Source organism: Myotis daubentonii, chromosome 12, assembly GCF_963259705.1.
Source record: "Myotis daubentonii chromosome 12, mMyoDau2.1, whole genome shotgun sequence".
NCBI classification, from domain to species: Eukaryota; Metazoa; Chordata; class Mammalia; order Chiroptera; family Vespertilionidae; genus Myotis; species Myotis daubentonii.
Genome location: NC_081851.1, coordinates 16572767 through 16597573, shown reverse-complemented (window position 1 = coordinate 16597573; position 24807 = coordinate 16572767). Strand labels below are relative to the sequence as shown.

General features: G+C 53.2%; 1 protein-coding gene and 1 pseudogene across 1 annotated transcript in view; both read left to right on the top strand.

Annotated features, from left to right (window-relative positions):
* Positions 1–24807, top strand: part of LOC132213918 (protein Daple-like) — a 62781-nt gene that overhangs the window by 24515 nt on the left and 13459 nt on the right. The window contains exons 11-21 of the mRNA XM_059660796.1: positions 220–366; positions 1551–1673; positions 4694–4906; positions 11859–11996; positions 14417–14827; positions 15320–15561; positions 15668–15789; positions 18364–18529; positions 20697–20843; positions 20949–20988; positions 22474–22619. Coding sequence (XP_059516779.1) covers positions 220–366; positions 1551–1673; positions 4694–4906; positions 11859–11996; positions 14417–14827; positions 15320–15561; positions 15668–15789; positions 18364–18529; positions 20697–20843; positions 20949–20988; positions 22474–22619 — 1895 coding nt within the window. The remainder of the gene's footprint in view (positions 1–219; positions 367–1550; positions 1674–4693; positions 4907–11858; positions 11997–14416; positions 14828–15319; positions 15562–15667; positions 15790–18363; positions 18530–20696; positions 20844–20948; positions 20989–22473; positions 22620–24807) is intronic.
* Positions 5782–6737, top strand: LOC132213858 (RNA-binding protein 7-like; annotated as a pseudogene).

The following is a 24807-nucleotide window of genomic DNA, read 5'->3' as shown; positions in this document are numbered from 1 at the left end:
AGTGTTCCCTTCCCGAAGTTAAATAGTGTCTTCCTGCAGGGATTTTTCCATCTGGCCTGGCCTAATGGAGAAGGGCAGGGGCTCAAAAGTGGAGACAGAACTTGCCGCGGCAGCAGGGTCACCACTAGGCTGTTGGTTTGGGTCCAGGTGCCTGGAAGAGCCCTTGTCATGACCAGGGGCCTTAACCTCATTGCTCTCATGTGTGTTCTTGCTGACCAGGAGCTAATTGAAGACAACTACACCTTAATGGACATCAAGGGCCTTCTCCAGGAGCAGCTGACTGTCGCTCGGTCCCGGGTCGATAAGCTGTATGAGCTTGAAGAGGAGAACGTGCAGCTGAAATCAAAGCTGCACCGCCTACATTTGGTAGGACAGGCTGTTGTCGCCACGTGTAAAACTGTTGGGGCAGTTTTTGGTTCATGTTGTGCCCTTCTCTGATGTTCAGCTACTGGGTCGGTGCTGCTGCCAGCACAGTGACTCGCTGACGGTGGAGAGTCGCTTGCTAGGTTCAGTGGCTTGAGTGGGCACCACTGAAGCCTCCAACGCAGAGAGGACCTGATGCTGTGTTGCTTTCTTGTGAGGATGGAGGGATTGGGCCTCTGTTGCAAAAAGGGTCTCCTCTGGCGTTTATGATGTGGGTTAAGCTGTGATGTGTGAGTCCCTACGGCCTTTCCAAGGCCTTAGGCCTGCTAAGGGGCGACGGAGCTGCCATCATTATAGCATTTGCTCTAAAGCCCTGTGCTGTACGTCACTTTGTTCAGACACTGCTCAGAGAACTTCATCCCCTAGGACCTAGTGCTGGGGTGGGCAACCCCTGGCATGCGTGCCAAACATGGCACGCCAGTAACTTTTGCTGGCACGCGAAACCTTCTCTTATAATCTTCCATTTACAATTGTGAATCTTTGTTCTCAGTGATGAATTTTGTTAAGTCTCATAATAGGAGTAGCCTGACGGATGAAAGTAGTAGCTCATGCATATCTCTGAAGGTCACGAAATAGAAACCTGATGTAAAATCTCTGTCATCAGTGATGCAGCAGCAAAAGTCCCACTGATAATATCAAACGGAGTCATAACATTTTCTGTCAGACTATCAGTGTACATGTATACATTAAAAAATAAAATGTATTTTTCATCATCATATACTGTGTTTCTGTCACTCGAATGAATTTTATTATTTCTTCAAGGTTCTTCACATATGTGCACCTTAAGAGATACCAAGTAGGCGTAACATGTTCTCAAAAAATTAGGGTTGGCACACAGAAGAATTTTGAGTCAGAGATTTTGCTGGTTTTTGCACGCACTCACAAAAAGGTTGCCCACCCCTGACCTAGGGCCTAGGTCACTGGGTCAACATACTTTTTAGTGGTTGTAACTCTCACAGCTGGGCCGTGTGTTGGAGTCATTTCTGTGCAGCTGTGTTTTTGGAAGTGAGCAGGGGCATGGAGGCCCTTCATCCTGGGGAAATGAGGGCAGATGCACAGGGGCCGGGATCTGTCCAGAGCGTGCCCCAGTCAGCATCCTCACCCCACCCCCTTTTCTGCACATTCAGGCCCGGGACACAGACCAGCAACACCTTGAGGAGCTGCGGGAAGAGAACTTGGCCCTCAAGGCTGCACAGGGGCAGAGTGTGGAGGAGTCCACCCACCTGCGCTGGGAGCTGGAGCAGCTGTCAGTGGGTAGGCAGCAGCCGATGGTGCCATGGAGCCAGCCTGATTGAAAACAATTACACTTTAATGGATACCAAGGGCCTTCTCCAGGAACAGCTGACTGTTCGGCTTCTCCATAAGCCAGGGAGCTGAGCCCTTGGCTCTGAAACTCATATGTCAGCCCAAGTAAATAGGGTTTTATTCAAGGGCCATTTGAAACTGTTTCATTGCAATTCTCCCCAAGAACATGAAGGGCCTGGCAGCCTTGAAGTCAGGACATGAAATGCAAAGGAAGTGCTGCCAGATTTCTCAGTTCCCATTCAGCTAGACACAGGAGCTTCCAAATGACAGCACGCTGACACCCAGAGGGTGTCTTAGATCTCTCCATGGAGCACTGGAAGCTCTGGATGCAGGAGGCGTCCCCAGTGGTCACTCGCCTCCATTATAGTTGTACCCGGGGCATGGTTTCCTCCGTTGATTTCATCATCGGACAGATGGGTGTAGTCTGCTCTCCGTCTTCCTGGGCTGGGGCTGCTCAGTGGCTGCTGTTCAGGGGACCCAGGCCTCTTCCACTTCCTCTGGTGTTTTCCCCCTCCCAGCCCCCAGAGGAGGTGAGGGGTTGGCCAGGGAAGGTGGGTGGGGTGGCCATGCAGCAGGAGCCTCAGCACCCAGCAAACAACAAGCCAGTTCCTGTGTCCAAGAATAGCACACGTGCACCTGTGAGTGCAGGTTAGGCTTTGCTTAGAGCCAGGAAGGCCTTTGGCTGGGTTGGGGAGGAACTATTTCTCAATTCTGAGCAACATTCCTCAGCATCATGGAAAGGCTGTTGAAAGCAGCTGGGTATTCCTCTCTTCAAGGCGTCCCATCAGCTCCAAACCTAAAATCAGTTCATTGAACTATGAGTCTGTGTGAGAAGTTAGTTCTTTCTGTGGTTTGGTGTCTCCTCACTCCTGGGAACCCAGGCTCTGGGAATTCAGGTTCCTGGGGAGCACCACTGCCCCCTGGTGGGACACAGAACTGGTGCTGGCTGACAGGGAGTGGCTCAGACCAAATGTGCTTGTTAGAGACCAAGGTGGCTGATGGGGTTGGAAAGCCTCCCTGATTCAGATGCTCAGTGTAGCTTATGAGCCCTTTCTGGTCAGTGACTGACTTCTTGGTGTTCCCAACTCCTACTGCTTAGCTGGCAGCTCACGAACAAAGTGTGTATACTTATGTGTGGTTGGGGTGGTGGCTTCTTGAATCAGAAAGGCCTGGTTTAAAGTCCTGGCTCCTCTACTTGTTAGCCAGGTGACCTCTTCTGCACCTCAGTTTTCTTATCTGCAAAATGGGGGTAATGAAGCTGCCTCACAGGATTGCTATGGGTATCTTGTGAGAGGAGACAGTGAAGCGTTAGACTGTGCCTGGCCCGCAGGGTGCCAACAAAGGATGGCTGTTCTTCTCGCCCTTGTCTTATCCAAAGATACCCATTACTCTGCTTCTTGGGGTGCTCATGAGCAGCCCTATTAGCAGTACAGTGTGATAAGGCTCCCAGGGCTGAGTGTGTGGCCCTGAAGGGACAGGTGAGGGAACAACCCTGACCCCTCATACATTCATGGTTTCCTCCTGAACAAGCCCTGGGATTTATCCAAAGTCACGCACCTCCTGGTGGCAGGGCCGGGCCGAGAACGCCCATTCTTCTCAGGTCTGTGCTTCCTTTTCTGTTCTGCATTCAAGCTGTTTAAAAGCAACGGAGGAAATCTGCCTTTTTCTGGCTTTACCTTATGTTTTCATCTCGCTTAGAATTTTTTAAGCAATTTGGATATACTGTCTCATTCCTTTTATTTCTTTTTCTTAAATTTTGCTTATGAGAATGAACAGAAGAACTCGTCAGGGGAGGACTCAATCTCGCTTGGCTGAAAAGGTGGTGCGGGCTGATCCACGGAGGGCTGTAGAGTAAATGCAATCAGCTGTGGATCTAAGCAAGGTGTTAAGTCAACGTGGCCTTGTGGTGCACATGTTGAGACGTAGGATGACAGGCTGAGTCGACTTATGTGCCTCTTAATGTCAGCTATTTCTTCCTGAATGTCCTTTAGGTCTCTCAAAACATGGTGTATCATTTCTATAATGACCTGAAATTGAGGAGCAGATGCTTCAGGAGGTTTCTTTAACATGTGGATCAGCTGGAGAAGCGCGGTTCTAATGCTGCAGCCTGATTCTGCAGATTGAGTCTGGGCAACTGACAGCATGCCCTGTACTTGGCTAACTGTTTGCTCCATTATCTCAGGATTCAGTGTCACAGATTCTTGAGTAGTTGCTATCTCTATTATTTCCATTGTTTCGGATTCTGATGTAATCTTTGTGTGGCTGCATCGCTTGAGAACCTTTCCTTGTCTCCACTACCACAGCATGTGCTATTTCCTGGGATAATTTGGTCTTCTTCTGTCTCCTGGCAGCTCTCACTCTCGTCACTGGATTGGACATCATAGTGGCTGGTCTCTAGTAGCCTATTGGCAATTATCGCAAGGGCGCTAGTGAGAACTCTTAACAACATTGTGTCCCTGTCTCATTCTTTTTCAATGCAATTGTGAAAGTACAAAATGAAATCTCTGACTGAAGGAATTTACCCAGAGGTGGCAAGTACTGGGCATATGTGCCCCATAGCCTCTTCCACCCACAGACATTCGGGTCAATGATCGTGTCCCCCCTAATCCCTCGGCTGAGCCTCCCGGACACCCACCACTCTGAGGCTGGCACAGAGAATGCACTCTCTTTGCCATCTGTTAGCCTCTGCAATCCTTGACTTGATGGTCAGGTTACAACTTTGTAAAAAAGTGGTTCCAGCAGTTCCACCATCTTGAACTTTTGCATTGGCTTCTCTCTGCCATCACCTGCTTTCTTCTAAGTTCTGCTTGCTCCCCTAACAATCCCAGCTGAACCAGCAGAGGGGCCAAAACCGCCCGAGGAACCCTCATGTGCAGACAGCAACAGCACCCTGGGAAAAAGGGAGGGCACCCAGCTGACACTCCCGGCCCCCCAAACCCAAGGCTCAGGGTAATGGCCATCTCAGTGCCGGGGGCAGAGAGCAGAAGCTGAGGCCCCTGGAATATGGGCTCTGACTCCACTTTGCTCTTCAGCCTCCAGTTGCTTCCTGAAGCTGGACCAGGAGAAGCAGAGCCTCCAGGGCACCATCCAGGGGCTGCGGGACGCCTCCCTGGCCCTGCAGGAGAGCAGCCTCCAGCGCCAGGAGCTGGAGAAGGAGAACCAGCAGCTCAGAAAGCAGGTAACCGTGGGTGCTGTCCGGAACATACGGGCATGTAAGTGGCCAGGGGGAGCACCCAGGTGTCGGTGAGCATGCGCAGCTGGGGAAAGGCAGAGTCCAGTGCAGCCACGGTTATGGTAGGGGGACAGGAGGCCTCCTGGAGAGGCGTCACGAGGCAGCATGAGGAGTCCCTGCAGCAGTGAGACCGCACACGATGGACCTCTGTGTGCCTCGTTGCCTTCATCTGTGAAATGGGGTTAGCGATGCACACACCTAGTAGGTGTTTTGAGGATGGTGTGAGTTAGTGCAGGCAAAGGGTCCCGCGTGTGGTAAGTGCCTCATGGAAGGAGAGCAGCGCCCTGTTAGAAAGCACCGGGCGGGGCCAAAGTGCGGGCCGTGGTCACACAGTGGCCGGTCACTCACGCAGCGTCCTGCACCCCGAGCTCCGCAGCAGGTCCGGTTCCGCAGGGGGCGGGGCGGGTACAGGGAGAATCTCACCTCACGGCCTTGGCACCGCCCATCTGGGTCCCTTCCCTTTGCTGAGCATCATGGGCTCCAGCCGCTGTCAGTCTCTCAAGGGCTCTGGTCCAGATGCCTGGCCGTGTCCTCTGCGGAGGAGGAGGTCCCCGGTGGGTCGCCTCTGGCCTGGCCTGAGGGCGCTGTCTGCAGAGACTGTCGCCGGCCCTGAGGCCAGCGGGCTGAGGCCATTGAGGGGAGCGCGAAGGGCCACCGTGTTCCTGGTCGCAGGGCACAGGGACCCCTCGTTCAGGGCCACCTTCCAAGGCGGCCGCTGTGTCCGTCCCACGTCCCTCGGTCCAGGGAGGCTTCCGCGCTCCGCAGGTCAGTCCAGCCGGTGTCGGGCGCGGACTCCGGCTCCGCGAGCCTCCCTGGGAGCCATGGCCTTCACAGAGCGCTGTCCTCCGAGCTTGCGCACCGGGTCAGAGCATGTTGACGCAGGCGGGAGGAGCGTGATGACGTTTACGTAGGCGACGCCTGGTGGCCGAGGACCTGGGCTCTGGAGAGTGCGCAGTGGGAGCGTCAGGAGGCCCCCCTTGGCCTCACACGGGAGGGCGGCGCCCGCAGGGGCAGTGGCGGAAGCGGATCTGCTCGCTTAGGTGGCGACCTGGACACTGCAGTGACCGCGGGGCTCCTTTTCCCGCCTTCCCGCCAGGCGGGGCCAGTGATAACAGTGAAAATCCCAGAAGGTAGGATGGCAAAGCAAAGCGGTTTGCATTTGTGAATCTCCAACACGCACTACCGGTTCTTTATGCAACGCATCTACTTAATGTAATAAAACTCTTTGGAAGGCCCAGCAAAACCCAGTTTCCTCAGGAAGTAGCCATGCCTCCCAGCGTCATGTGGGAATTCAAGCCCGGCCTCTACATCTCCTCACAGACACAGAAGGGCCTGGATAACATGGCTCCATCACCACAGGAAATTGAGAGATCTCTGTCTTCTCCAGAAAACGTTCAGAAACAAGCAGTGATGAACGTTCTGAGACAGATGTCATAGGGCGGGAAATGTGGTTCTCCACAGCTGGATCAGTCAGGATTTCCCCATCAGCTCAGTCACACAATCCTGGTTATCACGAGTCTCCAAGCTCCCAATGGCGTCAGGACACACCGTCATCGCTGCGCCAACCAGGCAGAGCTCTCCTCCCTGCCCAGGAGCAGACACGATAGCCGTGAGCAGCACCCAGAGGACACGGAGATGGTCACTTCCGTGAGGACAGGAACCACCTGGCTGGAGCCATGGCCCCGACAACAGAAGAGGCAGCAGGAGAGCTGGGAAGGGGCTTCATCTCCAAAAGAGCAAGTGTCCAAAGGACAGTGTTTTTATAGGGTCGTCCTAGGCTGAGTTGGTCTGGGAATGTTTCGTTAAAACTGTACAGAGCAGTTTTATAAGTTGCCACATTTCTTTATAAAATTTTTTAAACATATAGCTATATTCTAATACAGAACTGAGAAGACTTGTGACGACAGCTTTTACATGGATAGCCTTTCACCTCAGGGTTTCATGAAGAGGAAAGGGTTTTATGCAAAAGAAAGTTCCACAATTCTTAATTGTTTTAGAAATTGAGGAAGGCGCGTGTTCTATGTATCGGTTGTATCATAAAGAAAATATTTTAATGCTCTGTTATCTATTGTATTGCAAGAACCTGCTTATTAGTGAATCACATTTTGTGTATATAATAGAAAACATTCAAGTTGGTGGTCTAAAATGCAGTAGTATTTTGTTAACAAATGAGAAAATGTCATTTCAGTGATTCATTTTACTAACATTTGAGAAAGATTATTGGTGAAGTTTGGGATTAATCATATTGTTTAACTTCATAGAGAATGTAAGTGTAAGTTCTGTGACATGCTCTTTGAGTTTTGCCCTAATTGGTTATCAAGTGTAAATCTTCACTTCCTATTTCTTTCTAAAACATTAGAATTTTCTCATGAAATCATATTTAAATAACTGAAGTCACTCAGGAAGTTAAATATCTCTAAATGTATTTTTTTAAATTAAAAATTCAGTGCTAGTGTAAATTATCCTTTTCAGGAAGAACAAAAATGCAAATGTGGAGTCAGATAAAATGATTTACTGAAAGTATGCTTGTTTGGGAAAAGGTTCACAAAGCTTTTAAGTGCTGCCTCTATTACTGAAACTTTAAAAGTTTACAATTTTTAAAGTCCCTAGGGTATGTGTGCAAGGACACATTTTATTATAGGGATTATGCATGTTGTCTTTCTGTTTGAACATTTGAAAGAGTTAAGTCTTATACACGTTCTAGTTTTAAACATTTTAAATCCTGTTAAAGCTTTTATGTATCAAGATGTTTCCCTTAAATTGTAGAACTAGTTTATAAAGGATATATTTGGATCCTGTTTAATAACTATAGCATTTTGTACTGTTACTTTTTAATATATTGAAAACATAAAACAAACAAACAAAAAATAAAACGGGAAACACTGGTGGGTCCCGAAGAGAAGCAGGGATGGAAGACTCGCTCCCGTGTGGAGACCATGGATGGGCCGTTTCAGGGTTTGGCTGCTGGTGACAGGAGTGCAGTGCCCACTCTCTCCTTTCGGTCGAGGGGATGAGGAAGAGGATATGGCGGGACTGCATTGCCTTTCTGGACAAACCAGGTCTTCCCAGTAGCACAGTAGAACAGTCATATGGGAGGACAGACAGGCTTCCCAGCCAGGTTCATCCTACAGTTACCAGGACTCCATTCACATGGCAAGAAGGGCCCTGAGAGGCTAGCAACAGCCTCCCTGTGCAGGTCATTCTGGGTCAGAGGGCCTCAGTCCATGTAGCCACCACGGGTGACAGAACTGCTTTGTGGGCTCTGAGCACACCTTGTCGGGTGCCTGGATTCCGGATGAGGGAGGCGCAAGGGCACTCTTGCTTGCTGACCACCTGGCAGGACTGGTGCTTTCAGGTGTCTGGGTGTCTGTCCTGACCTGCCCAGAGGTCCTGCCAGTGTCATTTGCTGAGGCGGCCCCGGCAATGGCAGGGATGTGGGCTGCAGACCGGAGACCTGGGTCCCGCAGGTCATGGCTCTGCTGGAACTTCATCTCTGGGTGAGGCTTGGGACCATCCCTCCTCCTGTGCAGTGGTTTCTCCAGGCCTCTCGTGGGACATCTGAGGTTCGGTGACTCAGGCTTCTCTTCCTTTGAGGCACCGTGTGTCTTCTCCCTGGGGGCCAGGAGGAAGCCCCTCCTCATGCCGTGTCTCTCTGTGCAGCGCAGCTCAGGGAAAGCCACCAGACAGTCTGGGTTTTAGATTCATGTGGGCGGGGCACAGGGTATGTCTCTGTAAATGGCAGCCCGACCTCGGCCGAGATAGAAAGGCTTGACCTTTAGAAAGATGAGATCCTCCAATGGGGCAGGTCCTCAGGGGTGAGCTGCAGAGGCCTGTGTTGTAGCCTCTGGCCCAGCTCCCGGAAGGCCTGAGAGATAACCCCTTACGCATCTCCTGCCCTCGTGGTCCACTCCGGTCCCTCCTCCACACACACAGGACTGGCGGTGGGTGCTGCCTCCCCACATGACTCCTTAGTCCTGTCTCTCAGGTCCCATCCCCACTTCCTCTCCTGATCAGTTCCCTGTAGGACCCCAGGGCAGTCCTGCCACAGCCCTTGGGAGGCCTTTCTTGGCTCTGAGCCCCTGGTGGGAAGGAGGGGCTCCCTGTCCTTCTTAGCCCATTCGGGGCCTGGCTGCATCATGGATCCTCCCTAATGTTGGATCGATGGTGCATCTGGGTCATCAGCTTAAAACCACGGGGGACATGGCCTGACATTGACCTCCCTGGAGCCAGGGCAGGCCCAGCCTTGGACACGTCCAGACAACATGGCCCTCTGGGTGGTGTCTGAGAAGGAGAGACAAGGGTCAGCCAGGACAGGCGGCCCGGAGTTCCAGGCCCCCCGGTGCCAGCTCGGCTCTCCCACCACCCAGTGTCGCCCAGGCTGTAGGCTCGCTTTGGTCTGTGTAAACCTTAGTTCCCGAAATTCTCATCCTTCCCTGTAACTCACGACCCTTCTGTGGACCTTAGAGAGGGTGTGTCCCCCACCCTCACTTGGCACTGACATCTAAGAGTTCATTCCTTCAGGCAGGAGTCCTGATTTTGAGAGGAAGAGGGCAGCCCTTTGGGGCCTATCATGGGAACACAAGCACAGCACAGAAACTGATGGGCAGGCCCCTGGCACCCCCGTGCTCTGGAGACCTGGCCCTCCCCACAGGAGCCCTCGGCCCAAGCCTGGTGCTTTGAGGAGGACGGGAAACCCATCTCAGCCTAGAGAGCTCTCCCTAGGGGAAGGGAGGGCCTTCAGGGAAGGACAGGAGTGAGGGCTCCAGTTCCACGGAAAAAAGAAGCAGAGAAGATGGGGGTGTTCAGCGGTGGGGGGGGGGGTGGACAGGAGGCAGTCACATTTTCAGACCAGAAGCAGCCACACCAGATTTGCAAAGGTTGAGCATAACATTCCTTTCACTGGGACAGACAGAGAGGCAGGGGAGAAGAATTAACAGTAAGATGGGGAGGGGGGTGGACAAGGCAGGAGGTTGGGGGGCACACACCCCAGGCCCTGTCTGAGAGAGCAGGCCTGGGGTCGGCCCACTGCGGTGCGTTCGGCTCTGCCGCATCCTCACTGTGGGGCTCTGGGCAGATCACTGGACTCCCTGGGCCGGTGTCCTTCTCTGAATGAGGGTGAGTGACAGCTGTGCAGGGCCTTCCCCCTCAGGGCCAGCTCCAGAGTAGGCGATGCCATCAGGGCAGATGCCTGCTTCCTGCTGAGCCCAGACCTGGTGCTAGGAAGTGAGGCAGCGATCAGGAAGGAGAAGAAAGTTGTTCTCACTTGTGAGAAAGACTCAGACACGTGGCACCTTGCAGCGCCTTTTGCTGTTGACCCTGGCTGGGTGGGGCTGCCCTGTCCTCGGGTCCCCATGTTGGGGCAGGGGGCTGGGTGTGCCCACAGGGTGCTGTGAGGGCACGGATATGAACTCCACTGTGCCTGACCCTCCCCGTCATGGGCAAGAAGCTGCCTTCCTGCTGCTTCCGAGGAGTCTGGAAACTGTGCCCAGAGCTGTGAGATAAAGGCAGGGCGGCCTCACCCAGGAGAAGTAGGCAGAGCTGGCATTAGAGCAGCGATCCTTCCGGGAGTTTGTCAACCTGCCTGTGCCAGGCCGCCCACAGCCAGGTGAATGGAGCTGGCTCTAGGTCCTGCTGCTCACAGGGTCGCTGGACGTCTGAAGGTCCTGCCCCCAGAGGTTCTAGTCGGTGGCCTGAGATCTGGGATGTTTAAAAGCTCTGAGAGCCACCTGATCTGGATCGTGGGGCTCCTCTGTTTTAGTTTTAGAGCCATCATCCCAAACCAGCATCAGGGTCACAAGTCAAATGCAGGCTCTTGGGCCCCAGCCCAGAATGACCATGTCAGAAACTCTGAGGGTGGGAGGGGCCTGGAGCTCTCAGGAGGGGTCAGCTCTTGTTGTACCTGCCTCCTTCCAGGTGTGAGATGAGCACGTCACCCTGAGAGAAGCTGGCGCCCATGCCTGCTGCTTGCTGGCCCTGTCAGTTACAGAAACCCGCTTGTGGTCACAGTGTTAGCAGGGAGCAACCCTTTCCTCCTCCCGTGTGGTCATGAGTTTGGTGTCAGTGGGAAGGGACAACAGCACGGGCCTCGCCTGGGAGTTGCACCTCAGGGCCCACCCTGAGACTCAATCTGCATCCATCACGGTGTTCAGGTGTCAGGCACAGAGTGTGAGACGTGCGGGTCCAGGCAGTTCATGTTCAGGGAGTGGGCACTGGTGGTTCCCGCAGAAGAGCTCCGTGTCAGGCCGCTGATTGGGCAGTCGTCCCGGCAGGACGGAGCTGGTCTGGCCTGGGCGCAGTGGGGTGTGGAGGGGGAGCCACATGGGGAATGAGGACAGGCCTTGGTGGTCCATTTACTTGGAGGGGAGAGGAGGGAGAGAGATAGCAGAGGACCCCTGAGAGCAGCTGGATGAATAGGAATGTCACCAACTGGGTGAAGTCCCTGTAGGACATCCAGTGGTGGCTGCTGGCCCCAGGAATGTGGCCTTACCCTCAGGACAGTAGTGGACACGGCCTAAGACAGAAGCAGTGAGAGTGAGCAGTGGAAAGCTGGGAGGGAAGCTGACCGACTGGTGTCCATGGCCTTTTTCTCTACCATGAGCTGGAAGTACACACCATGGGCTGAGAGGTGATGGTCAAGGGTATGGGGAGCTCACTGCCCAACTAGGCCTGACCTGGGCAGCGGCTCAGTGACGCCACCCAGGAGCCAGGCTTCTCCCTTCCTGCTCTGCAGTCATGGCAGTGGCTGATGTACCTCCCCAAGAAGTGGGCAGGAAGATTTTCCCCTTGAGAAAAGGCCTGATAAAGTGTTCCGTGGGGCTGACAGGTTTCAGGTTTGCTTTAAAACACAGTTCACTCCCTGAAACGGACTTTTGCATGGGCTGGGTCTTTGGCTCTGCAGATTGAAGACTTGCGAGTCCAGGTGGAAAGAGAAAAGCAGACCAGTCAGGATCTGGAGACCCTCAGTGAGGAGCTGATGGAGGAGAGAGAGCAGCTGCTCCATGACATAGAGACCCTGAAGGCTGAGAAAGCCCAGGAGGTAGGCCCTCCAGCACCCGTGCCTACGCTGGCGCCTCTGCCTGAAAGAGGGAGAGTCCAGGGTCACAGCCATGTCCTGGGAATCCAGCAGTGATTCCTGGGTTACCAGTTTCCTCGTCAGCTGCAGTCTGACCAGCAATTCCAGCCACAGCAGGGGGGCAGGGATAGTTATTGCCCCCAGGGACACTGGCCATCTGGTTTTTGATTGTGATGACGTGGGGGAGGAGAGGGGAGGTGCTCCTGGCTGTGGTGGGGAGAGGCCAGGATGCTGAAAATGTCCTGGTGCACACGGGACAGCCTGCAGGACAAAGAAACATCCCCCTTCCAATGTCCAGCATCACTGAGAACCCTGGCAAACCTCCAGGGTTGATCCACCTCACAGTAAAAGAAGTCCCAGGGTAGGCCTCCCAGTGCTGGGTCAGGGGCTCAGGGATGCCAACCAGGCTCTAGGCTTCTCCCTTCCTGTTCTGCAGTAAATCAGAAGAAGCCTTAATCAATAAGCCAAATTTCTTTGGAGTCCTATTCATTTTCGCTAGCGCTAGCGGGCCCAGAGGAACTCTTGCTTCTCAAATTCTGGGGCCCAATATGGTGGAAGTCTTTTCAATTTATATCTTTTTCAGCTCTTTGTTTTCCAAATTTGGAATGAGACTTCAGGACCTTCTGAGAAAAAGTCGTGTTTGCTGGGACAGGGCTGTGAGACCATATCTCAAGGCCTGGCTTGGTACCAACACTGACTACTCTGTCTGGGGCATATTTTATGGCCTCTCTGGAATGGGAAGTAGTCTTATTTCCCTATTATTTAAACAAGTAAATCTTTACAGAGTAGCAGGGTTAGTTTTAAACAGCAGTTTTTACCCAAGATGAAAGTTACTATACTTCATAAAGTGTTCCATGGGGCTGACAGGTTTCAGGTTTGCTTTAAAACACAGTTCACTTCCTGAAACAGACTTTTGCACGGGCTGGGTCTTTGGTTCTGCAGATTGAAGATTTGCGAGTCCAGGTGGAAAGAGAAAAGCAGACCAGTCAGGATCTGGAGACCCTCAGTGAGGAGCTGATGGAGGAGAGAGAACAGCTGCTCCATGACATAGAGACCCTGAAGGCTGAGAAAGCTCAGGAGGTAGGCCCTCCAGCACCCGTGCCTCCCCTGGTGCCCCTGCCTGCAAGAGGGAGAGTCCAGGGTCACAGCCATGTCCTGGGAATCCAGCAGTGATTCCTGGGTTACCAGTTTCTTCGTCAGCTGCAGTCTGACCAGCAATTCCAGCCACAGCAGGGGGGCAGGGACAGATATTGCTTCCCAGGGACACTGGCCATCTTGTTTTTGATTGTGATGACTTGGGGGAGGAGAGGGGAGGTGCTCCTGGCTGTGGTGGGAGAGGCCAGAATGCTGCAAAATGTCCTGCAGCACATGGGACAGCCCACAGGACGAAGATCCCCCTTCAAAGGTCCAGCTTCATGCTCAGAGCCCTGGATAACCTCCAGGGTTGATCCGCCCCCACATTACAGGAAGCCCAGTGCTGGGGCAGTGGCTCAGGGACGCCACCCAGGAGCCAGGCTTCTCTCTTTCTGTTCTGCCAGTCTTGGCCGTGACTGTAGTACCTCGCCAAGAAGTGGGCAGGAAGAATGTGGAGGGTGAAGAGACAGAGGGAAGGTCTCCTGGGATCCTCTGTGGACATCTCATAGGCCACACCTGACACATGACTAACCATAGCTGCAGGGGAGGCTGGGTATCAGGTACCTGAGTTCTTCAGCCTCTCTAGTATTGCAGAAAAGGGGCTTGGGGAGGTGCTGTGTAGATTTAAGAGACATGCATCCACCCTCCCCTGATACGGCTTCCAGTCTAGCAGGTTCAGTGATAGATGACAAGCCAGGTGACTTCAGACCTGTGCTATTGAGGGAATATACGTGGGTCCAGGGAGAGTATTGTTAGGTGCAGGACATTTAGAATCGTGGTGCAGGGCTTCCCTGAGGTGCAGTCAATCATACTGAGCCCTGGATGATGAGAAGGAGCCAGAGAAGCTGGAGGCTGGGGGTGCAGGCAGGTGAGCATTCACAGCAGAGGGAAGATCATGTGCAATGTCTGCAGGGGAGAGTGGCGTGAGGAGCCGCCACTGGGGAGGGCGGCCAGCTTGTCGGGCCCCTGTGGACCAGGGTAAAAAGCACCAAGGAAATCAGTTTCATTGTTTTAAGTAAGAGAAGATGTGTTTTCTGTTTCTAAGTCATCTGGCTGCTGTGAAAGTGTTTAGACTTGAACTGTCTGGGTGAGGATCTCCGTGCCCTTCACCTTGTGTCCATATCAGCCCCTTGGGGAACATTAGGACGTCTTTTGGGTCCATGATGAGATGGTCATTCCAGACCTGCACTTTGGGCTCCTAGTTTGGACCGAAATCACGCCTGTGTCCTTTCCATTGTGTTTTCCTGAAGATCAAGGATCTTGAACAAGTGGTGCGTTCACTGCGGGAGCGTTCACAGGCCAGCAGTGAGGCCTGCGTGCAGGACATCGAGAATGAGAGCAAAGTCCTCCACCAGACGGTGATGGAGACCAGCAGCAGAGTCAGCAAGCTGGAGCGGGAGCAGCAGCAGCTGCACCAGGACCTGGAGCAGGTGAAGGAGCAGGCGACGCGGGCGCAGGAGCTGGAGCAGGAGCTGCACCGGCTGCAGGAGGAGAACGAGATGCTGGCCATGGAGGTCAGCGCCCTGAGGACAGCCCCCAAGAGGGTCCACGCCCTGGAGCGGGAGAGCCCGGACCTGTTGCTGGAGAACCAGAGGCTGCAGACGTCTCTGGACACGCTGCAGCCCAAGAGTCTGGAGCGGGATGAGCAGCTGGACACCAGGGTAATTCTGGCCTCAGAATGAGTTAGGATGGATTCCTCCCCGGTCAACTTTCTGGTGGTTTGAATGCGGTTGGATGGGTGTTGTGTAAATATCGGTGAAATGGGTTGGTAGTGCTGTTCAGGTTCTCTATGTCCTTACTGATTTTCCATGTACTTTTCAAAGTAGTCAGAGAGGGTACCCAAGGAGCTTATCCAGAGAAAGGGCATAAATTGCCAAGAAAGGTCACATGTGCAGAGAGGGGCCCAGGACTAAGCTTAGGCCCATGGGGCAGTCCATTTCTGCCCTGGGCCTTCCCACAGCAGTTCCTTAAGTGCAGGTAGAACTGTCCTCAGCTCGGCTGGGTGTTGCCTGTCCTGAGGGTCCTGCTATTTTGGTGTCGACACTTGACCTGCTCTTGGCCCCTCCCTGCATGTGGGGATGTGGGGTTCTGGAGTCTGTGGTCCCCCTGGGCCTGCACCTGGTGAGGCATCATCCCCTTCTCCCTCCCGGCAGGTGGAAAATTCCACTCTGAGCTCCCAGAGCGCCTCGCTCACTGCGCTCACAGAGCAGAACATGCAGCTCCAGCACCAGCAGCTGGTGGCAGCCCACGAGGCCCTGCAGCGGGAACACGCGTGCCTGGGTGCACTCCATGAGCACCTGTCTGGGGAACATGAGGCCCTCATGGATGAGTACAGCCGCCAGAAGACACTGCTGCGACGGACCCTGGAGCTGGAGAGCAAAGCTCTCAGTGACAGGTGCGTGCCTGCAGTTGGTGGGTGACTGACGGGCTCCCCTAGGCTCCTGCCCCCTCTTCACTCTGGCCCCCTGTGTTTCCTCTGGTCCTGCTGCTTCACATTGAAGAGAAGTAAATAAATCCACCATCACCCTCAGCGATGTGGAGTTGGTGCGCCTGGAGGCTGAGGGGCAGGAGGGTCCCCCAGGGGAGAAGGGTGTGCCCACTAATCCTGGCTCAGGGAAACCAGGTATCAGCATTGGCGTCCCAGCTCCCCTCAGGATTCCTAACCCCTCTTCCTTTTTTTCTCCAAACCAAGGACAAGGAGGAGGAGGTTCACCTCGGCTGCCTATGTTCAGGGGCGTGCCTTACCGAGCTCCCCGGGCCTGTTCCCTGTCCAAGTCTCACAGTCTTGGCTTCTGATTTTCTTTTTTACTTTCAATTTTGGAAACTTTGGAATATATGGACCCGTACGGAATAGTATAGTGAAAACCCCATGTTCCCCTCACGTGCAGCAGTATTACCAATACTCTGTCATTCTCATGTCACCTTCACCTCTGACTCTTCATACACCTTTTCTTAAAGGTAAAACTGATGTACCTTAAATGCATAAATCTTAACTTTGTGCTTTTGCCAAATCAAGGTTTTGTGTGCATGTAGTCAGCCAACTTCGGTTGAGCTCCTGTCCTGGCAGACCCCTGATTGCAATGACCCCAGCGGGTGCAGCAGGACCCAGAGGCTGGGGGAGGTGTGTAGTGCACAGGACTCCAAGGCGGGGGTGAGAGAGGGAGAGATGCACTACAGAGAGGCTCTCCCACACTTGGAGCAGCACAGGAGAGAGCTGTCCACTTCCTGTGCTTGTGAGTTGTCCCTGCTGAGTACTTCTCTTGCCTCTGCCTCAGCAAGATGCTAGGCAAAGGCTGGGGCTTCCCTGGGAGCAGCTGAGGTGCTGGGATTTGGCATCACAGGGACCAGGGAAGGCATTAAGCCTGCAAAGCCTGCGGAGGGTGCCTGCTGCTACTTAATCTTGGGGGCGATGACGTTCATTTACACACTCACCCAGTGCTTCCTGTGGACTCTCTCTCCGGAGCCTTCCACCCCTTTCTCCACCCAGATTCCCATCCTTTGGGGGTGCCAAGACGTCTGCTCCTATCAGACTCTCGTTTCTTCCAGCCAGAATGAGCATCTTCTGCCTTTGGCATCTCCATCTCTGCCTCCTCCGCACCCATCCTGTGTTCATGAGACGCTTAGTGAGCACCCACTGGGCGCCTGGTGCTGTCTAACATGGTTTGAATGCACCCAGCTGACTACTGATGGGAGCCTCCTGTGGTGCCCACCCCTCACCAGGCACTGCGGGCCCTACCCTCAATGCCCTATGATAACCGTGTGGATACATTCTTATGGCTGTTAACATGGGAAGGTTTGTGCAGGTGGCATTTGACTGGTCTGAGGGAGGAATTCATTGCTCTGCCTATGACTTCTTGCTTGGTGGACCTGCTGTGTGATTCAGTGGTTTTTGCTGGTTGGACAGATAGCTGGAGGCCCTTGGTGTGTCTGCAGCAGGGCTGCAGGTTGGAGGTGGAGGTGCCTGGAACACTGGCCGGGGGCTCTGTATTCATTTCACCTGACACTTGACTGAGATACTCGCTCCTTTGTTCCCCTGGTGCACATGCACTGGGTGTCGAGCCTCATACCCAGGATTCAGTGGGGAGAAGCACTCGCAGTTTCTGCCCTGCCTTAGGGTGGTTACTAATGTTTGTGATATGCTTGATCCTGTGCTTTTCCAAGACACAACAGGGAAGCAGGAGGTGGGGGCCATAATGGTCCATAGCCCTGTTTGTCAAACCTCGATGAGAAAGATCACCGCCCTGAAAGCATGATAGAGCCTCCACCCCCACCTTCCACTTCCCACGTCCCGTCCCAGCAGCCTCCACCCGTGGCTAAAGGCCACAGGAAGGAACGTTTGTCTTCCAACAGCCACCTGAGCAGGTGTCTGAGTCTGAGTCCGCACAAGTGTTGGCTCCAGGCAGATGGTACAAGTACAGCTGATATGGGGTGGGCGGGCTTGGATGGAGGGCTACAGGCAGGGGCTGTGACCCTGGAACCTGGGTGGTCTCTGTCAGCCTGTCTCTGGGTGTGGACACCTTAGGAAGGGGGTCTGCAAAGGGATTTTTCTGCCTGGGGAAGATTGAAAGGTGATGACTCAGTCTCCACCTTGGACCTGGGGGGCCCCCCGAGTCACCCCGAACAGGGAAGGTTCCTGCAGGAGGAGGAACAGCCTGGGGCTGGTCAGGGGCTCCCTCTTGTGCTCTGCTGCCCGCCAGCGAGGACTGTGGGGGACCCTCTACAGACTGAGACAGGAAGGAAATAAAAGACCGAGCTGAGGGGGAGGCTGGGGGAGAGAGAGGGCAAGGGCTGGACTGGGGGTGCCTTGAGGAGCAGGGTGCGGAGTTGTGTTCCTGAGCTGGGGTGGAGAGCTCACTCAGGGCCCGGTGGGGTGGACCAGCTGTTATGGGCGGTGGAATTCTGCTGTATTTGCAGTGGTTTCTTTGAGAAGGGCATGGAGTTCAGAAAACAGTGGTTTTGTTCCCAGTGGGATGAAGGAGGGAGGCTGCTTTGACAGGGACTGGAAGGGAACATGGAGACACGTCGGGTGGGAGGAGGGGAACTTGACTCCTGGGCTGGAGGAGACCCCCAGAGCTGGCCCAGTGACTGTCCCCTCTCTCTGTCCATCCCTGTCCCCTGTCCATCTCCCTCTCCCTCAGCTCTGCAGAGAGAAGCTGCTCACCCAGGCTTTGAGGTCTCCCTGGGTGTCCATTCTTAGCGGGTGTGTTTCCCTTCAACAGATACAAGGATCAGCTCCAACATAAGGCGGCGCAGGAGCAGCTGGGGACGCTCTTGACCACCGAGCGGGAGGCTCTGCAGCAGGAGCAGAGGACGAGCGCCATGGCCGCCGAGGAGAACCAGAGGCTGCAGAGAGAGCTGGACAGGTAACCACCAGGCCCCCTGCAGCGCCTCTGCCGGGATGTCATTCAGACCCACTCACTCAGCACCCGCTGAGCTGAGCTCAAGTGAGACCCCTGGTGATGGTGCATTTTTACCAGCCCTGCCCTGGAAGCCCCTGGTGGGAACAAGGTAAAGGGGCCTCCAGCTGGTGGCTGGAAGGAAGGACTCCGCAGCTGGGATGGGGCATTGTCTCGGTTTGGACAACATCCTCTCCCACATTGTGATGCTGATGACTGTCTGGCAGGGGCACCTGCATCCTCTAACACCAGCGATTCCGTGAGGGAGAGAGGCTCGGTCCTCAGCATTCACGCATTCCCATTTGTGAATTCACCTCCTGGCTGAAATGCACTGGTGACCCCCAAATCAGTGCCCGTGGCCTGTCATGGACGTGCCCAGAGTGGGACATACTGGAGTCGCCTGATGTGCACATTTGCAGCTGAGGTTGAACAAGGCCTTTGACCCCAGACTTATTTCAGCTCTCACCTACCAGCGTCCTCTTCATGGGCCACTGAGTGCCATGGTGTTCTAATTTGTGCACTTTGGTGGCGATTTTGCTGTTTGAAATGGCCCCCAAATGGAGTGCTGAAGTGTTGTCTAGTGTTCCCAAGTGCAAGGCTGCGCTGGGCCTCACGGGGAATATTTGAGTGGCACACAAGGGTCATTTGGGCCCAGGTATGGTGCTGTTGGCTCTGAGTGTATTACCCGAGGCATCTTTATGTCTTGATCAGTTGACAAAATGTGACCAGAGACTCTCAGGAACTGGTGGGAAAGTTTCAGTACTCACTAATTCAGGGTTCGCGAGGCTGGGTAGAACATTATACTGCAAATCACGAGAATTGACTGAGCTATTGTTATCATTAAAAAAAAAACAAAAAAAAAAAAACAAAAAAAAACAAAACAAAAAAAAAAACAACCACAGCAACAGAGGAGGAAACGGGCTCAGGGAGATTAAACAACTTGTTTAAGGTCAATATTCCTAGTTAGTGACACAGGCAGGATTCGAATCCAAGTCTTGCCTCAACCCAGAGGTATGAATGACCACATGAACCCTTCCTTCCCACAGCCCTGATTTAATATGTGCTTTGGGGCTGTAAACTCAGCTGCCTGCAGTGGCCAGGCAGGTCCAGCAGGTGGGGAATTAGAGTCAGCAATAGACCAGGCCCTGGTGGAGAATACACCTCAGCTAGAGGCTGTCAGCTGGGAGGCAGGCCTGGCTGCCAGGTCTTCCTTCTTTATGCTTTTTTTTTTTCCTGAGAAGAAGATATCTGAATGTTGATGGGAAACTTAAAATTTTTAAATGCTGGTAAAATAATTTTTTAAGCTGCTTTTTGGGGGCAGAACAGAGCACCGGGAGGACCTGGAAAAATTTTTGAGGCTCTGGACCCTTAAACCTAAACCCAGCGATTATTCACAGGACCACAACGGAAGAATCTTTTTATCTTTTTCTGTTTCCTTTCTTTGTTATTTTATTTTTTATAGTTGACTTTATTGGAGAGACACCAATTAATAAAACCATACATGCTTTAAAATGAAATAAAATAAGTAAATGTTAAAAATTAAAAAAAAAAAAGCTGTGTGAGCCAAACTTGTCACACCTGTGCTCAAATTGAGTCCATGAGCCTCTGGTCATATGAGCTTTTTGGTATATATCTTCCCCAGGAATCCCACTCGGGTAATGATGATGGTGATAATTTCAGTGGGTTTAGGTAACAGTCCAGAATCTCCTATTTTATTTATTTCAAGTGTTGAAATTAGAAAGGGGCTTGGAATTGGAAGAGCAGGGCATAGACATAGAGTCTTAGAGCAAAAATGGTCTGATTCAGTGTTTAAGTGTTTGAAACAAAGAACCCTTTTTCCAAGTAGGCAGATGTGCCAAAGCAGAAAAGCAGAAAGGGCTTTTACAGGGATGCTCTGTTGCTGTGGTGTCCGAGCCTGCCTGTCCTTCTCCCCCAGCCCGCAGTGGGGCACCTGGGGTAGCCTCCTGGAACCCCAATGAACACAGTTTGTAAAACGCTGATTTTGTTCAACCCTTCATTAACACATGAAAAAAACTGAAGCCCAGAGAGGTTGCAGTTTAGATTAAGGTTGCACAACTGGGACAGAGCCTGGGAATGCACCTCAGCCCTTGGCCCTGTGTCTCTCCACCGCTAGGGCCAATTCCCTGCACCAGCAGCTGAAGGGGGAGCAGGAGGAGCTGCAGACCCACAACAAGAAGCTGCAGACCTCCCTGAACGACACCCAGCTGGAGGTGAACCGCTGGCAGGCCCTGTACGAGGGACTGAAGGGGGAGCATGAAGAGCTGCAGACCCACAGCAAGAAGCTGCAGACCTCCCTGAACGACACCCAGCTGCAGGTGAACTGCTGGCAGAACCAGTGCAACTGGCTGAGGGAGGAGCTCCAGAGCACGGACATCTCGCTGACCGAGCAGGACAACCACTGCCAGGTGAGGCCAGGGCTGGAGGCCCCAGGACCCTGGGTGGGCCTGTTCCCTGGGCTGACGCCGTGGGCTCAGCCAGGTGGGAATGGGTCCTCATTGGCATCTCTGCTCAAAGAGTGTGTGTGTGAATGTCACACAGAGGCAGAGAGGAAGCCAGAGGCAGTTGACTGGGACGAACACCATGACTGGCAGGGGTGTGCTACAGAACACCTTTCACCTCATCTTTGCTTTTTGCAGGGTCGGGGCAGTGCATGGAAACAGCCAAGTACCGTTTTATCTCTGTCCTCTCGGCTGAGCACTCTGCTCTCTGTGTCATCTCATTTAATTCTCACAATGATCTTGTGAGCTGGGGTTCCCATCCTTGTCCCTCTGAAGTAGCGGGTTGGAACCCCGTTTGTCTGAAGACAAAGTTTGGGACTTCCTGCTACACCAACCGCGATGATATTCTAGAGCAGGAGCTGGCCAGCCTCAGCCCAAATTTCAGGTCCAGCTTCATGCCTGTTTGTGTACAGCTGAGAACCAAGAATAGCTTTCACAGTTTTTAATGGCTGGTGAAAATCAAATGTAGGATAATATTTGGGGGCAAGTGAAAGTGACGTGAAATTTAAATGTTGGTGTCCACGAGTAAAGAATTTTGGTTTGTTTTTTAAAACACAGGCACACCCATGCATGTGCATTGTTTCTCTGGCTCCTTTCCTGCTGTAATAACAGAGTTGAACAGTTGCAATGGAGACCACTGTCGGCCCGGAAAGCCTAACATATTTAGTACCTCACTCTTTACAGGAAAAACGTGCCAACCCTGCCTAGATCAGAGATGTGCAATAGGAATATAATGCAGGCCACCACATGTAACACTCAGCTTTCTAGTAGCCATATTCAAAAAGTAAAAGGAATCAGGTGGGATTAATGTAGGGGTCTGTTTTATTTAACCCTTATATCTAAAGTATCACATGTAACCCCAAAAGCTTATTAATGAGATTTTTTTATAATATGTTTTTACTGACTTTTTGAGAGAAACATCCATCAGCTGCCTCCTGCATGACCTCTACAGGGGAATGGAGCCAGCAACCCAGGCATGTGCCTTCATCAGGAACTACACTGGTGATTTCTTGGTGCATGGGATGACACTCAACCAAGCGACACGCACCGGGCAGCTTATTAATGAGATATTTTACATTATTTTTTGAATCACTATTAAGTCCTTGGAACCTATTATGTATTTTGCACTTATGGCTCATCTCAGCTCAGACTGGCTGCGTTTTCAGTGCTCAGTGGCCACACATGGCCTGTGGCTGCCTGATTAGATAGTGCAGTGGCAGAAGGCTTGGCCATCCCCATGGCATTGGCCGTATTGGTCATGACAGCTAACATAGATCATACCAAAATGGCCATCTTTGTGCACGTGGCCTTTTTCTCTTTTTGGAAGTAGAGTCTCAGCAGTGGAATCACGGGAGCGTGTGGTGTTTGAGACATTGTCCATCTGTGTTTTAGCTGCTCTCCCGCCTCAAGGGCAACTTGGAGGGAGAAAAACGTGACCTGCAGAGCCAAATCCAAAGGCTGAAAGAGCAGAACCAGAGGCTTTTCCAGGAGGACATGGAGAACAAGGACCAGCTCCATGAGGAGCAGCAGCAGTACGTGTGAGGGGTGTGGGCTGACGGACGCCCGTCAACAGAGGGGCCGTGGCTTCCAGCTCCATGACTAGACCGTGCCATTCTGGGCAGCAGAGAACCCCTGGGTGCACTGGTGTCCCAGGCAAGGGGACGGACCATCTTACCAGCACATCTTTCTCGTTTTCCGGGGAATGGTTCTAGATTTCTGCAAATAGGGGTGGTTGGCTTTGTTGGCTTTTCAGAGACACTGCCCCCTGCCAGACCCTTCTTAATCTTCTTTTGGGATCAAGTTCACTTTGAAAAATACAACAGTGATAAAGAGAGGCTCCTAGGGAAGGACTTCAGATCATAAGCTGAGCCCTTTCTGGGTCGGTTTTTCCCTTAACGAGCTGGAGAGTGGGTTGTTGGTGCACAGTGGCTGTCCTCCCTCTGCTGACATTGCCTTTGCCGACAGGCCTGGCCTTGCGAGGTACACAGAACCAGTTACCCGACCTTCAGGAACTGGTAGGGGTGGTGGGATGTGAGCAGAGCTATGTGCACACAGAAAGATGCTGAGGAGCTTCCTGGAAATGGAAGGAAGCATGGTGTTGGGAGTTGGAGTTCTGCTGCTGACACGGATGGGGAGAAGGCTGGCCAGTGTGTCGGGGGAACAGAGGGTGGAGAACGTGAAGGTGGAGCTTGGTGTGGTCTGGGTGCAGGGAAGGTGCAGGGAGTGGCAAGAAGGAAGGCTGGGGGAGGCAGCGCTCAGCTGTGGAAGGCTTCCATGCCCGGCTAATGAGTCAGACTCACTGGGAAGTGGGTGATTAAGGGATGCTGGTGTACAGGGCCTAGGAAGCTGCCAGAAATGAGGGCAGAAGGAAGAGCCTTGGTGCTGGAAACCTTGTGGTTTGGAAGTCAAGTCATCTGAGATGCATCTTGTGGGTCCAGGGTGGTCTTCACCCCTCGGGGCTGTGCTGCTGGGACTGTCCTTCCTTGTGATCAGGAATGGCTGGCCAGTGTGGGACAGAGGGACATGGCCCCAGTGGCCACTGGGGCACTATCCCAGTTCCCCGGGGTGACGATGCTGCTCACTGATCTCCCAGATTCATCTGCTCATCTACAGGGGGCTCAACACCTACCAAGGATGGTTGACATGGGAAACCGCACTGTACTTTTGGGGTAGAAGTGAGAGATTGTATCCTGAAGAGGGCTCTCTCTAATGCAGCTGGTAAAAATTACCAGCAGAGGCTGGGCAGGTGCAAACTAGAAGAGTGGGGACCTGGTACCCTGGGATGATCTGATGATGGTTTTGCATTAGAAAGTGTCTGTAGGAGGTCAGAGAGTGGGCAGGCTTCCTGAGCCCGCTCCAAGCGGAGTCTGCCCCAGTCTGGGATAGCTGGACCATGAGTTTGTGGGGCTAAGCGACAGCTGTGGGAACACAATAACACAGACTAGAAGAACAGAGTCTGAAATGAGGGCACTGGGAGCAGAGCAGGTCCGTGGCCAGGGATCCAGTGGTTTGCAAGCGATCACTTCTCACGGGTGCTCACTTCGCGGTGAACTCGTGGGAAAGCCCGTGGATTAGGGGGCCTGGTCACCTTCTTGACTGAAGGAACCTGATCAGCTGCCTGGATGCCAAGGACTCATTTTCAGGCAGGAAAAGCAGGGGTCTGAGCTGTCAAGGCCACATGGGTGAGGAGACAGGAACAGGACAGGAGCCGGCCGCCCAGTGGGGGGGCGCTGTATAGCGAGCACTGCGTGCATGGCTCCTAGACAGACAACAGGAAAGCATGCCATGCCTTCTGCTTCAGGAAGGACAGGCTCCCTTTCCCAGGAGCAGGGGTGCCCTCTGGCAGCCCAAGGTTTAAGAGGTGTCTCTCTGGTCCTTTCTGTGTTTTATAAATGTGAACTGACTTCCCACATTTAGGAATTAAGAGATTGTGCTTCAGAGCTGGGGCTTCTGGATCCTTCCGGAAATGCAGTCAAGAAGCTCTGCCACATGGAGAGCGGTGCTCTGTTTGCAGGCCCCGAGTTAGGTCCCAGGTGGCACCAAGCGCTCAGCCTCGCCACAGGCCCCACCCCTCCCTCAGGTCCTCCCAGGCCGCTTTGCTCCTGATTTCTCTGTCTGGCTCCCAAAAGGCTTTGAGTTTGCTTCCCTGGAAGTATGAGCAGGAGTCCAACATTGGAGTGGATCCAGGTCTGGGGTCTGACTTTGCTAAACTGACCTTTTTAACCT